This window comes from Oryza sativa, chromosome 4, assembly GCF_034140825.1.
Source record: "Oryza sativa Japonica Group chromosome 4, ASM3414082v1".
NCBI lineage: Eukaryota > Viridiplantae > Streptophyta > Magnoliopsida > Poales > Poaceae > Oryza > Oryza sativa.
In genome coordinates, this window is record NC_089038.1 from 29,944,284 (window position 1) to 29,959,229 (window position 14,946).

Here is a 14,946-nt window from a genome sequence, read left to right on the forward strand (position 1 = left end):
TGAAGAACATCCTAAATCTGACTAAGCAAAATTTATAAGGATCGGGCGAGCTACAATACTGCATTGTTTGGGATTTGGGCACCTGATCAACAATACTGCTTATATATACTCTGACGCCCTGGTGCCAACTCAAGTATAGGGTTTCAGAAACAGAGTGTAGAATCCTCAACGAATTTTAAGATTACTTAAGCATACGGTGATATCCTCTACATTTTCTTCTGTATCCCCGGGGAAACCACCAATGCCAGTTGAAGTTGAAGGGCTTTCATCTTTCATCCCACTTCGGGATGGCACTTGAACCTGAACAAACACCAGAATTATAAGTTTAAGAATAATTATCTGATTTATCTGGTACATAAATATTTATTTATTATTAGTTGAGACACTTTAAAATTCTGCAGGAATGATCTGTCTAGACAAACAGATAATAACTACTGCATGCAAAACACTAATTACTCGTACATATACATAAGAGTTGGATAGCTGGATACTTGGATGCACTAATAATAGTTCAGCACAACTTGTGTTGTTGCAGTTTGTTCAGGTGGGCTGCCTGAGAATTGGATGTCCAACCAGTGAAATAGTATTTGAACAATGGATCTTCATGATCCTATAAGACAATAGATAGATTGAAAGGGAAAAAACAAGTTTGGTGCAGATAACAAACAGTTAAGCTGTATATCCATCCCCTTTGGGGCATGTCACACAAAAAAAATGCTGCAAAGTGTTCCTGTCAACTAGGCAACTAGTAGAATCATGGTATCATATTTCAAGAAATACGTAGCACACGATAATGATGCATCAATCAGGAAAATGAACATGAGATAAATGATAAAATTTAATTCCACAACTCAGAGGAGATATATAAAGTGTAATGTGAGTCAATACCCAAACCCCACTATTTCTGACTTTGAATGGTGTACTCTTTCTATCTTTAACTTTATTGGTCTCAATTTTGTGCTTAGCAAGCACACGGGAGATATCCTTATCACTGTTTGCGTTGAAGAAACACTGTCGATCCTTCGCGTCACGAACTAGATCTGCCCAGATAGAGCCAGACCTAGATAAGGTTGTTGCATTTCCCAAAATCCAAAGGCAATACCTGTGATTAAATAAGGTGATAATGGGGATAAAAATAAAAATAAAGGAGAAAACATGGGTCAAAAAAGGAATTTAACCTTAAATAAGTTATAGAAGATACCTTGCTCGTGTAAGTGACACATTTGTGCGCTGCCGGTTTGAAAGAAAACCTACAGCCCCATCTGAGTTGGACCTCACAGTTGATAAAATGATTATGTCTTCCTCACCACCTTGAAAGCCATCAACAGAATTAATTTTTACTATGACCGGGTCAAACTTCATTTTCCCGAGTTTTTGTTGAATTGCTAGGACTTGAGCAGTATATGGACATATGACACCAACTGTAACCTTATTTTTGGTTTTAGAATGGGCTGCAGAGGATGAGAAATACTTAGATTTATGACAAATCATAAGATTATTAAATAAGCTAGATAAATATTATTTTGCCACAATAAGCTAGATAAGAAATAACAAAATAAAATGCTACATGTTTTGGTGATAAATTAAATGACTATAGAGCGCATGCCTCTTTGGAGATTTCGCAATATTTCCTGTATGACAGAAACCTCAACCACATTCTTTCTGCTGCGGCCAAGTTCATCAAGATCCTCCTTACCATCTTCAATATTGAAGAAAGAGTAAGGACCAAACATAAGACCTGGAAGGTACTTCTTTCGGTGTTCTTTCTGCTTGACATTAGGAGCATCTAAGAGTTTCCTATCATAGAAGCTGATGTTTGGAAAGATACTAATGGATGGGTGCATTCTGTATTGCATATTAAGGAGATGTTTTTCATGTCCCAGTGAACTCAACCTCTCGAAGAGGCTTCTCCCGAACGACGCATCCTCACAAACCTGCAAAACAGACAGAGAAATGAAATACGAGTACAGTATAAAAAACTGACGAAACGAATGGGGAATATGATGTTCACTGGATTAATAGATTCAATGCAGTAATAACATAGGTCAAGAATCAACCTTGCTTTTGACAGTTGCTGGCAATTGGCACTCGTCACCAATAAGAATAGCATGCTTTAAAGTAGGCAAACGCAACGGGATCAATCCTTCACATTCTTTTAACTGAGCAGCCTCATCAACAACAAGCAACTGTAGTTTTTTATTACTTATTTTGGAAGAGCTAGATACAGTGCAGAAAACTATGGAGGCGCTTTCCATACAGAACTCCCGAATGGTACGTTTGGAGGAAGTTATAGGAAGTTTCAAGCTACTTAATAACATATTCAGTAGCTCGAGACATCTAATTCTGATTTTCCCGAGGCTGATTGCTGTTTTAGAAAATTTTGTCAGACTGGATACACTGGAATCAGATTGATCATCATTATACAGGAAAATTCCCTTCACTTCATCCTCAATATTTTTGTTCATGAATTTCTTGTTGAAATCTTCAAGCAGCTCTAGAAGTGAAATGATATTGTTGTAATTCACTTCCAAGATAGTGGATTTTGGAACATGGAATAGTACTTCTTTGAAACATCTTCGAAGCTCTGGATAAGTAGCATTAAATCTTTTTCTAGTGTAAGAATAAAAGGTAAGGCTATCACCTTCCTTTTGGTCTTCCAGATATTTCTGATACTGGGAGTAACCATTCTCAAAAAGATCAGATAGGGAAGATAGGCGATGTCTCCATCCAGTCATTGGCACAAAGCATCCAAGCAGCGTCCTTACACGATCATGTAAATAGATCTCTTTGAGATTACCGTCAACACACATGCGTTGTTTATTGCCACAGAGTAGAACATCTCCTAAGCAGGCTCTATCCGAAGACTCTTTGATCACCTTCAAGAAACGCGAAGCAACTTGTTTAACAGCAAGGTTTGTGGGTGCACATGTTAGAGTACCATGGTCCATTTCTCTCATCAACCACAACAGAACACTGATTGTTTTTGTCTTTCCTGTGCCAGGAGGTCCCCAGATAAGGCTAAAACTGCTACTGCTGTTGTTGCTATGCATTGATGAGATACAATTCAAGATCGCATCATTCTGAGAATTGTTAAGATCCATCGTAGACAGTTTACTCCATATCTCCATACTGTCGATAGAATGATCCTTTTTCTGTTTCTGAACAATGTCTGCAACCTGGGAAAATCAGAAAATGGAACTAATCAAACTACCTACTTCTGTACAACCACCCAAAACCTTTCAATAATCAGTTTGGTTTTGAAGTGAATATACTCGGATCGTTTCTTTTGCAATAACCTGGAGCTTTTCTTTTGCAATGAAATATTCTTGAAGAAAAAGGAAAAATGTATATAGTAATTTCAAAATAGTCTCCCTTCTTTGATCACTGCCCTTTCATGTTCATTATTGGACAAAATATCAATCATAATAATGTCTTCAGATCAGTACCATTCAGTGTGTACGTACCAGTGGATAATGTACCATCTCCTGTATGAGGCTTTGATTTCTTCTGACTGCAGTGTTGTAGTCAAGGCAGCGCCATATACGGATGTATGTTACAATATTGAGCAAATAGGCAGCAAAAAGTTTGATCTCTTTCCTATCTTGACACTTGCCATCTTCAGAATCAATTTTTCCTGATGATATGATCACATACTTAACTGGAGGTGAGTCGTCGTCTTCATCCCCTCCTTCTGTGACAAAGGCAACAATATATGGCCTCCCATTGCGAGTGATGTCAGAAATATGCTCCGGCTTCACATCAGACAGGATAATGATATCACCAACACTTGGAACATAACTTTCAGGTCGGTTACATGCCTTAGAATTCTGAGAATCAGCATCGAAAACAATGTCGTAAACTTTGTTGTTTTTCTTTTGCTCGATCCACGAAATTTTGGTAGAAGGCATGGTGGATATGGCTTCCAAGCTAGAAGACATCTCCGTCCGCATCTCCTCCAGCAATGGAGAGGTGTAGGACTCTAAGTAGCTCTTGAGATCACTGAATGTGGACGGTATCCTTTTCATCTGCATTTTTCACACCTCATATTGATAAGCAACCAGTTGCTAGACAAACTAACCATTCTTGGTTAAACTATAATTGTTTGAAACAGAATCTCAATGCATTCCAAAATGCAGTGAAGAACCGTGCTTTAAGAGAAACAAGATAATTTGAAATCACTAAATTCTACTAGGTAAAAATACACGACCTGCAGGCTGCAGCACCTATCTCAACAATCTGACTCTATTACTATAGGTTGTAGAACGTTGCTCACATGTATAGTAGGCTGAAATTGGAGTACTTTTTAAATATTTAGAAAGCTTAAGAGGTCTTTAAAGCATGCGCATTTAGAGCCGAAAGCCAACCTGTCATGCCCCGAACTAGTCCTGACCGGAACTAGCCCGTGACGCTCCAAATTAACCTGTTAATCGATACCAGTCCCAGGAAACAGTGCTGGTATCACAGGGAGACAGAATATCACAGCAACAGAGGTCTCTTTATTATAGAGTAGAGATACAGTCATGTTGGGCTACGGACAGATCCCGAGCTCACAACTGCATTACAAAAGGGAAACGGAAGCCAGGACTTGGACCAAACATCACAGGCGCGACTTGGGAACTAGGCCGAAACCCTAAAACTCATCGTAGCCGGCTTGCTCCTGGAAGAACTCCTCATCAGCAGGATCCGCTTCATCTTCTTCAGCAACTAGGGGGGGATTATTTATATAGAGCAAGGGTGAGTACGGGAGTACTCAGCAAGCCAGGGGAAATAAGTGTTTATTGCAGGCTTCAAGGAAAGGCTGTTGTTTTTGCAATTGATTTTATTTGAACTCTTTTCTAGAAACAACTAAGGGAGTGCTTCTCAAACGACACGGATGAGACAGTGCGTCTCGTCCGGTCGGAGTATGTGCAATGTATCAGTCTTTAGAAATGAATCAAGGTTGGCACCCGGCCAACAGCTTTTCAAACGGCCACCCGGGCCAACAACTTTCAAACGGCCACCCGGGCCCAGCTGATCCCGTCAGCTGCAGATTTTTCAAACATCGAACCTCTTTTCACAATAGCAATTTCACAAGCAGTAGTCAAACAAAACTACGCTAGGAATCACCTCACATCCGCCCATGACCGTGGGCACGGCTGTTCGAACAGTTTGTTAACCTCTGCAGAGGGGGTACACTTTACCCACACGACATTACTAACCCGGATCACCCAGCCCGTGGGGATCAGCCACGTCGGGAGACCTCCAAGCTTTCATGACAAGGCATTTCCAAAGCCGACACAAGTTTACCATATGCCGACGAGAGGGGTCCCAGACCGACAACAGGTTAGGTCCCAGACTATACTGTGCCAGGAAGCCCAGGGGGTCCTTTCCGACACCACCCCGGCGAATCCACATGTCTCTCGGCATCAAGGCTCCCCTGATAAGCTAGTTACTCAGCCAGGGGTGTCCCATCCCACCCATGTGGTCGTACTTGTCTTATGTTTGGATGAAATTCCAAGGAATCGGTCCTTAAGTGCAAGAGCGGGAAACCGTACACCCGGTACGTTCCCCGGTCCGCGGTTTTGGAAATTCATTTAGTTCGCAAGCACCGACCCAGGTGTCGGGTTTTCCAAGTCTTTTGTAAAACTCCAGTTTTACCCAAATTGTTAAACAGATTTTAAGTTTGAAGGCGTCCGTCGATACTCGCACAGGGTGCACGAATATCGAGACGCAACTAGATGGTTACAAGGGGACAAGATATAGCAATTAACAAAGGAAGGATCAAATGCGACAAATTAGGTAGGTCCGCCAATCTGCCTTGCAGACGGGACAAACAGATTAAGTGCGATCCTATCAATGCATAATATTTTGCAAGGAATATAATTAAATTTCAAATATAGGCTCAAGATGTTCAAAGGTGGCTTGCCTTGCTCGAGATCTGGAGCTTGATCCTCGAGATCCTCGCGCTGCGGGTCTTCGGGCTCCGAAACTACACGCGAAACGGGACAACTCAACAAACGGCGAAAATAAAGCCCTATTAATGACCTTTAAGCGTGCCATTAGAAAGATCTCGAGATTTGAGGAATTTTGGAAGTTGAACGGAGTCAAACGGATTTACGGTTGGGAAGATATTGAATTTATAAGATTATTGGATTTTTGATCTAAAGGAAAAAGGATTAAATTAAATCCTTTTTGAAAAAGAAAAGAAAGAGGGAGGAGAAGTAGACTTCCCTCGGGCGGCTAGGACGTGGCCCGAGAGAAGAAGCGCGGCTCGGCCGAGCTAATGGGCCGGCCGGCCCAAGAGGACCCGGCCCAGAGCGCGCGCGGGAGGGGAGGAGAGAGGGGGGCCGGTGGACCGGGCTCACCACGCGCGGTCCCGGGTGGGACCCGCTTGTCAGTGGCTCGGCTCACCGTGCGGAGGGAGCATGCGGCGCACGCGCGCGGGCGGGGGAGGGACGCGGTGCACGCGCGCGGCTCGCGGTGGATGCGGATGCGGCGGGCCCACGCGCAGCCTCACGGCTCGCGGTGGAACGCGCGCACGGGGAGGGACTGACCGGGGTCGGCCCGTCCCGACCTCGGCTGAGCTGGCGCCGACGTGGCGCCTACGTGGCTGCCACGTGGGCTGGCGGGAGGTAGACGACGACCCGGCCGCGAATGGACGGCGGGCGGCGGCGGCGAGCGGCGGAGCGAACCACGGCGATACGGGCAAAAGCGAGCACACCGGGCGGCTGTTCGTGATGAGGGGAGACGAGCCAACGGCTCGGATTCGCCGGAGGGAGCTTGACGGCGGCGAATCGCGGCGGCGACAACCGGCGGGGAGGGAAGAGGGAAACGGCGACGAGGCCACGAGGGGTCGATTCCCGGCGGTGAGAGCATCTACGCGGCTTCGGGAACTCGACGCTAGCGTCGGATTGGACGGAGCTACGCCGAGCGAGGCTGGCGACGTGCAGGTGCTACGGAGCTCGGGCGGCGACGGCGGCGATCACACGGTGAGCGACGGCAACGGTCGGGGTGGCGCCGGCTAACTACGGGGAGGCTACTCGAGCTACTACCGAAATCTAAGGGGGAAAGATGGAGCGAGGAGGAAGAACGGAGGGAGGCACTACCGCGATGAGGAGGGGCGCTGTGACGAGAGGCCGACGGCGCGGGAGTGATCTCTCCGGCCTCGGGCTGAGGAAGAGGAAGAAGAGGGCGCGGCCGAAGTCCCCTTCCGCGTCCTCGAACGCACCGGCTCTTCCGGCGCTCGGCGAAGGACGGCGGAGACGAGACAGAGCACGGGGGCGGTGACAATGGCGCGGAGACGAATGGAAGAGGAAGGGAAAGGGGAGGCTGGGGTTTAAATGGGCGGCAATGTCGGTTTGGGGACCGACTTGCGCGGTCAAGGGCGCGAGCTGGCGCTCGGCGGTCGCGGCCAAAGCGGCGACAGGGAGGATGACGCCGGCGAGGGGGGGAAAGGGGAAAAGGAGGGGGAGAAAGGGGGCTTGCCCCTTTGCCGATTCGGGAAAAAGGAGGAGGGGAGCGGGGCGACGCGGCAGAGAGAGGAGGGGCGCGGCCTCCGTCCCTTGGCGGCTTGCGCGCGGAGTGGCGGGGGCCGGGCGGTGACGACGGCGATGACGGCGGGCGGTTTGGAGCGGCGCGACGACACGGGCGACAGACGCGGCAGACGCTGACGACGGCGGCGACCAGGCGGTCGGCCACCACGGCACGCGCGCGCGGCTTGCAACGGGAGGCGCGGCGGAAGGAGCGGCGCGGCTCGGCACGCGCGCTGGCTGCAGGGGCCGAGCGGCTGCGGGCGCGGCAGGGCAGCGGGGCCGGGCGGCGCAGACGCGACGCGGGCGTGGACCACGCAGGCGCGCGCACGCGAACACGGCGCGCGGGAAGCGGCAGCGAGGGAGCGGAGAGGGAGGACTTGGCTCGGCGCGGGCGGCTTACGCGCTAGAGCGCGCGGCGCGCGGGCGAGGCGGAGCGGAGCTGAGCGGGGGAGAAGCGGAGGGGCGCAGGGCGCGGCTCTCGCGCGCGCGGGGGAGGGGGAGATGGAGAGAGAGAGCCGGGAGGGAGGGGGAGATGGGCCGAGAGGGATTCGGCCCATCGAACCCGGGGGAGGCAAACTAGACTTTTGCGGAGGGATTTGATTTGGAAGGATTTGGATTCGGAATTGAATTCGACGATAGATCGGGGATTGAGATCTTGAGATGGCACGGACACTAGACAACAAGCAAGGAAACAAATTTCGCAATTAGGGTTTTTAAGAGATAATTTTCCCGCTAGGCGCCACGACGGAACGGGCGCTACACAACCGAATCTGCATCTAAGAGGATCTTTGCTTAAGAGAACCCTCCTTTACTTGTTGGCTCCCCCGGCATTTGTAATTTGCTTTATCCCCATAGTGGATTGCTTGTCCTATCAACGCCCCCCTGAACCTTGCTCAACCATTTATTTGGAGCTTCTCCACTCATAGTATTTCTGGTGACTATGGATGAGACTGATACAGCAGGTTAAGGTAGTGGTACACCTTACCGTAGCTTAATATGTTCAAGGAAATGCTTCCGAGAAAAAAAAAAGGTTTTGCCATCCGTCAGCACATAGTAGATAGCAGGATAGTTTTAACTACATCATCAAAAACAGATTTTTAAAGCATAAAAAAATAAAATAAACCAAAATGCATTTACAATTAAATATGAAATATTTGGAGAATTTTCTTGGTAGACTGGTTCGTGAATCCACCAACCCAAGTTCAAGTAATCAGGTCCCACTTATAGTCTTCCAGCTTGAATCTAAATTTAAGTGGGGGTAAGTGTTATCCCGTCAGATTAGAAAGCATAAGTCCAAAACAACTTGAAATTGGTGTAGTGTTTGTAGATTGATCTTCTTAAAGAAAGCCACGATCTCTTTTAAGAACTTAGTATTCCACGAGTAACATTTGGAAACTGGAAGCAAGTGCTGCTGAGCAAGGCATGCGCATTAGGATTTAGCAAGTACGGAGTAGTCGTTTATTGGAGTTCTTATGGTAGTACTAGTATACAACAGTAGCAACACGATCGTAACAAGCGCAAAACCGATCAAAGCACACCAATGGAGGGAGCAGTGGCACCAACCTTGTCCTTGAAGAGGTTCTCGTTCATGACGTCCTCGAGTTTCCAGCCAAGCACCAGATCCACCAGGCTCGGCCATTCCTCCTCCGCGACCTTCCCCCGCGCCTTGCCGCCCCGCCTGATCATCTCCGACGACGAGCGATCAGCCGCGAATCTAATCTAGCTTGCGCGCGGCGGCGGCGGCGGCGCAGAGAGGCCCGGTCCGCTTTCGTGGAGTTGATGAGTCGAAAGAGAATCGCTTGTGCGGGGAGGCGGCCGAAAAAAGAGGAGAAAATTGCGAGGGAAAGCGAGGGCAAAGGCGTGGAGGCCGCCTTCGGAGTGTTCGCCGGGTACCTGCCCTCGCAATAACCAAATTGACCAGTGGTCGTCGAGGCGTCTTGTCCAGAGTTAAGGGCTGTTTACTGCTACTTTCAACTCTACTAAAATTCGACGGTATTGTGGCATACTGGGATATGTTTGATTTGGATTAGGTTTAGTTTTTATTTACAAGATTAAGATGCGGATTTTACCTCGATTTCCGTTTAACATGTATTTTAAACTACTATAACAGTGTATTTTGTGTGAAACATTTTATATAAAAGTTGCTTTAGAACATTAGATAAATTATTGTACTAGGTTGCCTTTTTTTTAAAAAACGGACAGAGTAAGTTCCCGTGTCTGATAAATATTGGTTATGCTATTGCTCAAACTTTAGAAAAATGATAAACTAAGGAGACAATGGAGAATAAATTGGAAAGGAATAATGACATCCTATGAACTCCATCAATTTTAAATTACCTGTTCGTTGTAACAAATCTCACATAAATCTTTATCTCTACTATTATAAAAATTAAAGATGTTTTTGCCGGTACTTTGGTACTTCATCTGTGTAAGTATCGGTTTTTAAGTTCGTTCGTCTTTGGAAATACAAATTTGTATTTGAGTCAGATTTTAAGTTCGTTCGCTTTTGGAAATACAGGAGCAGACGTATAATAAATCTCTTTAAATAGACTTTCATGCTAACTTGAGATGAACATACTCTTAATTGCATTTCATGATTTTCTAGAAAAAAATATATATCCAAGCGAATTCTCACAGTGAATTTTACCTTAACTAAACCGTATAACAATAATAAAACTAAAATACTAGTATTCACCCGTTGCAACGCACGGGCTTTTTTTTCTAGTACACAAAAAAATATATGAAAGATTACATGGTTACCCTCGTTACATACATTCCAACACTAACATTTGTGTCGTATGAAAACGCTAAACTTAAGCAATCGACTATACCAAATACTCCAATATTTTTAACTTCCCATTTTAGTAGGGCAAATCGACTTGCATCCAAAGAAAGGGACAAACATACTGCATATGGATATGGACTTCCAAGTTTCCGGATGATTAAAGTCTTCGGGTCAAGGTCATCGTAATAAAAAAAAATCTGATATGCCTTAGTTGTTAAGTTAGCATCATAATCTCCGAACCCAAAAGCACCATGCTGAAAATCTACTTTAGTACGATTGTACAAGAAAATGATGGTACTAAGTTCACAAAAGTATCAACAAAAGTTGGCAAGTGGATCCCAACTGGAATCTTCTCCTTTTCTTCCGTTTAGTGTTTTCGACAAAAGATGATCATAATCTTGTGAAGAGAAACCGAATCAGCAGCAAAGCACATGTAGACATCACGTTTTTTTGCCCTCAAGGCAGATGATTATTATTTTTTTTTGGAAGGGAATAAGGCAGATGAATTTGAATATACAGCATGTAGTAGTAACAAGTTTTCAAGCTGCCGTTAGGCGTAAATGTGGTCTCAACTCTCAATTCTACGCATCAATTCCGACCAAAAGATCCCCCAAAATCCACACAATCTAAGCTAGTTTCAGGGAGCCTAGCGCGTCGCAGATATCGTCTCTGCACCCCGCTTCGTCTGCGAACGTGTCAAACGCCGTAGCGAACTCGACCGCATCGTCCAGCTCGTCCTCGTGTCCGCGCCGAGCAACGCCGAGCAAACCAGCGCCGCCGTCGTCCCAGTCGTAGAAGCACCGGCGATCCACGGCGTCCCGGACCAGCTCCCCCCAGACGGAGCCGCTGCCGAGCAACGTCGCCGCGTCGCCCAGGATCCAGAGGCAATGCCTGCAAAGAAAACCAGAGGCGCGCAAAACGAGACACCGCCATGGATGGACGGATGCCAACGACGAGTTCATGAGAGGGCGCGTTGGCGTTCATACTTTGATCCGGAAAACATTCAGGCGTGTGTGCGACTGTGCGTTGCGTACCTTGCCCTTGTCAGGGCGACGTTGGCGCGGCGACGGTTGGAGAGGAAACCGATGGATCCTGTACTGTTGGACCTGACGGTGGACAGGATGATGATGTCCTCCTCGCTGCCTTGGAAACCGTCGACGGAGTTGACGCGCACGTCTAGCGGGCGAACAGCGTTCGCATCTATCCCGCTCTGGATCGCCTCCACCTGGGCGGCATACGGGCATATGATGCCTACGCTAACCCCTTCCCCTGTACCGACGCAAGCTACACGGGTGGAAAAAGTATTTTGAAACAAAACTTACAGGCTACTAGTAGTAGTTTGGATTGGAGACAAAACTTGCCCAACCCATATTTGTTACCACTACTAAATTTAAGGTAGAGTCTATACTAGTCTGAGAAAAATTAGCATCAAACTGAATATTGAAATATCAAAACCGAATATTGAAATTCAAGGGTTTTTTTTAAGGGAAAGCAGCACATGAATGTAAGGTTTATAACCCCTAGGGCTAAAGAAAAGAAGAAAACCAAGCTATACTATGCACTATACAAGATGCGGTGTAAGGTTTATGGAGTTACGATACGATGTACTTATATCCGATTTTTTTTATCTAGCAAATTCTGCTCAAATGTAGCTAAATATTGTTCAGATTTTATAATATAGTTTGAAATTTTTCGAAATTTCGGTCCTGAAATGGCTTTGCATTCCGAAATAGTTAACCAACATACAGGGATACAAGGATCAAGAGTAGTAACAGGGGATAGTTACCTTTGCATAGATTATGCAGTATTTTCTTGATGGCAGCCACCTCTGCCATGTTTCTCTTGTTGCGGCCAGGATCCTCTCTACCATTCTCAATGTTGATAAAGGAATACGGCCCAAACATGGCCCCTTGAAGGAAGCTACGCTCGTGCCTCACGTGTGTGACATTCGGCCCATCCAGGATTTTCTTGTCGTAGAAACTGAAGTTTGGGAAGATGCTAATGGAAGGGTGCATCCTGTACTGCATGTTCAGAAGGTGCTTCTGGTGTCCCAGTAGAGTTAACCTTTCAAACAGGCTCCTTCCCAGTAAGGCACCATCTGCAGCCTGCAAGAAATAAGATTACTCAAGATGAATATAAGCAACCTACATACAGGAGTACAATGGTACAAACATATGTGCAGCCCGCAAGAAAGTAGTAGCAGTTCATGAACAAAAGGGCAAAGAAATTTTAGGAGAACTGAATGGACCTTGCTTTTCACAGTAGCAGGCAGTTGGCACTCATCGCCAATAAGAACAGCATGCTTCAAGCCAGAGACTTGCAACGGGATGAGGGATTCGCATTCCTTCAACTGTGCTGCCTCGTCGATGAGAAGCAAATCCATTTTCTGCTCGTACAGCTTTGCAGAGCCCGATACGGTGCAGAAAATAAGAGAGGCGCTTCGTAGGCAGAATTTCTTGATCTTGAAAGGAGAGGTTGTTGCAGGAAGCTGCAACCCTCGCAGAAGAGTACTGATGACGCCAAGAATTTGTGTCATGCTCTGCCGAAGATTTCGAACCAAATCTGAATGTACCACTCCACCATCTGAACCATCAGGCTTCTTTTCTTTCATAAAGATGCCAACGAGCACTTCATCCCCTGCTGCACTATTCTTACTAAGCAACTTTCTGAAGTTCTCCAGCATCGTTGTGAGCAAAATAATGTTGTTGTAATTTTTCTCAAGAATCACAGACTTGGGGACGTGAGACAAGATTGTCTGAAAACATCTGCTAAGCTTCTGGCAAATGTCATGAAACCTTGACCTGACAAATGACGACTCCGGTAATGCTGTCCCATCTTTTAATGCAATGCAGGCTTGGATGTACTGACATCTGAGAGCTAACGGAAAGCTCAGAAAAACTTGTAATGAACTCAGGCCATGCCTCCAACCCGACTCCGGCGAGAAACACTTCTGGAGAATCTTAACACGATTGTCCAGGAAGACCTCCTTCAGATCACCGTCAATGCCCATCCTGTCCTTGTTGCCAAACAGCAGAAGGTCGCCGTGGCACAGTCCGCCGGCGGCAGCGGCGGAATGCTGCTTGCTCAGAGCAAGGAGCCGTGACGCGACCTGGCTGATCGCGGTGTTGGTCGGCGCGCACGTCAGGACACGGTATCTGCTCTGGCTCGTCGCCGTCGTCATCAGCATCAGCAGCAGCACGCTGATGGTCTTGGTTTTGCCCGTGCCGGGAGGCCCCCAGATGAGGCTGAACCGGCCGCTGGTGGTGCTCGCGCCGTTGCCCTGCACCGCCGAGACGCAGCTCTGTATCGCACCGGCCTGCGAGTCGTTCAGCCCGAACGCAGGCAGCCTACTGGTTATCTCGTCGGTGCCACCATTCGCCCGGTGAAAAGACGACGATCCCGCCAACGAAGTGGTCTGCTGATCAAGGGGTCAATCACTCAGGTGAGAAATTCTAGCTAGCTGATGCAGTAAATGAACCAGAACACTGACACGTTCACTTACTAGTGCGACGCCGGCGACGGCCATGACAAGGGGAGGATTTATCTTGAGCGCGTAATCGTAGTCAAGACATCGCCAGATGCGGGCGTAGGGTATAAAGGCGAGCAAACTAGCGGCGAAAGCATACGAGTCTGCATCTCCTATTTTCTTGGCCGCTCTGATAAGGAAGGTACGTCTGTTGACGACATCCTTGACGTGTGCGAGGCAGCAGGAGCGGCCGTTGCTCGCGAGGTCGGACGGCCGTCGCGGCACGGTATCCGTGAGCACGACGATGTCACCGATGCATGGAGCGCAAGCTCCACGTTGGTCGGAAATGGTGACGCGATACAGCGGGCATTGTCGCAAGCCCGTAGGTACACGAACTAGGGATTGTATGTGTTTGGTCGACGAGCTGTTGTTCGGCAACGTCTCCAGGTTAGAGCTCATCTCCGCTCGTATCTCTTCCAGCAACAGGGCCCTGAACGAATCCAGGTAGCTCTTCAGACCGGAGAACCTGTCAGGTATGGCGTTCACCTGCAAAAGTATGCGAGTTCATATGGCCATTGCTCATGCATGTTCAGATCAGGTACGTACCAAACGAATTGAAAAGACGAACGAAATGGATGGAACCTTGTCGGCGAAGAGGTTCTGGTTCATGACATCTTCCAGGGTCCAGGAGAAGATGGTGTTGACGAGATCGTCGTCGTCCGGTTTCTTGTTCCCCTCCCTGGCTCTACCACCTTTCTTCACCATCTCCGGGGACGATCGGGCTAAACACCGGCCGGCTGGATGCTTGGCTGCTCGCGATGCTAGCGGGAGATGGCGCTTCTTCCTTTTATTTTGCAGGTTCTGAAGTCTGAACTTGGTATAGAGCTGCAGTAAATGGTGCTCGCTGCTGTCTCGGCTCTATCGTTTCCCCATGCAGAAATCTGAATGCATACGGGCTCGTCTCGCAGACGCGCATCGTGTGGGTGGCGTCGGATTGCCTGCCTAGGATACGGAACGGTGCACGAGATATCCTGTGGTTTCGCGCGCCGACGACGAGGAGGCGGCCGGCCGTTCGGTTGTGTTTCTCCAAGCATGATGTGTTGCGGTGACGCGTCGGACTTGGTGTAAACTGTAAAGTGTAAAACAACGACCAGTCGTCTTCAAGTTGTGCAAACACGGAAACA

General features: G+C 47.5%; 2 protein-coding genes across 2 annotated transcripts; both read right to left on the bottom strand.

Moving 5' to 3' along the window:
- LOC9270804 (helicase SEN1) lies at positions 1 to 9,328 on the bottom strand. The gene is made up of 7 exons (XM_015778760.3): positions 9,075 to 9,328; positions 3,465 to 4,025; positions 2,058 to 3,176; positions 1,607 to 1,934; positions 1,202 to 1,451; positions 889 to 1,102; positions 1 to 300 (listed from the first exon to the last, which is right to left on the bottom strand). Exons 1-7 carry the CDS (start codon positions 9,195 to 9,197, stop codon positions 166 to 168), a joined length of 2,730 nt encoding a protein of 909 aa, XP_015634246.2. The 5' UTR covers positions 9,198 to 9,328; the 3' UTR covers positions 1 to 165.
- Positions 9,329 to 10,755: 1,427 nt separating this feature from the next.
- On the bottom strand, positions 10,756 to 14,527 carry LOC9266260 (helicase sen1). The gene is made up of 6 exons (XM_026024963.2): positions 14,405 to 14,527; positions 13,799 to 14,308; positions 12,545 to 13,711; positions 12,083 to 12,401; positions 11,403 to 11,580; positions 10,756 to 11,187 (listed from the first exon to the last, which is right to left on the bottom strand). The coding sequence occupies exons 1-6, from the start codon at positions 14,525 to 14,527 to the stop codon at positions 10,923 to 10,925; spliced, it is 2,562 nt and encodes an 853-aa protein (XP_025880748.1). The 3' UTR covers positions 10,756 to 10,922.
- Positions 14,528 to 14,946: the final 419 nt, after the last annotated feature.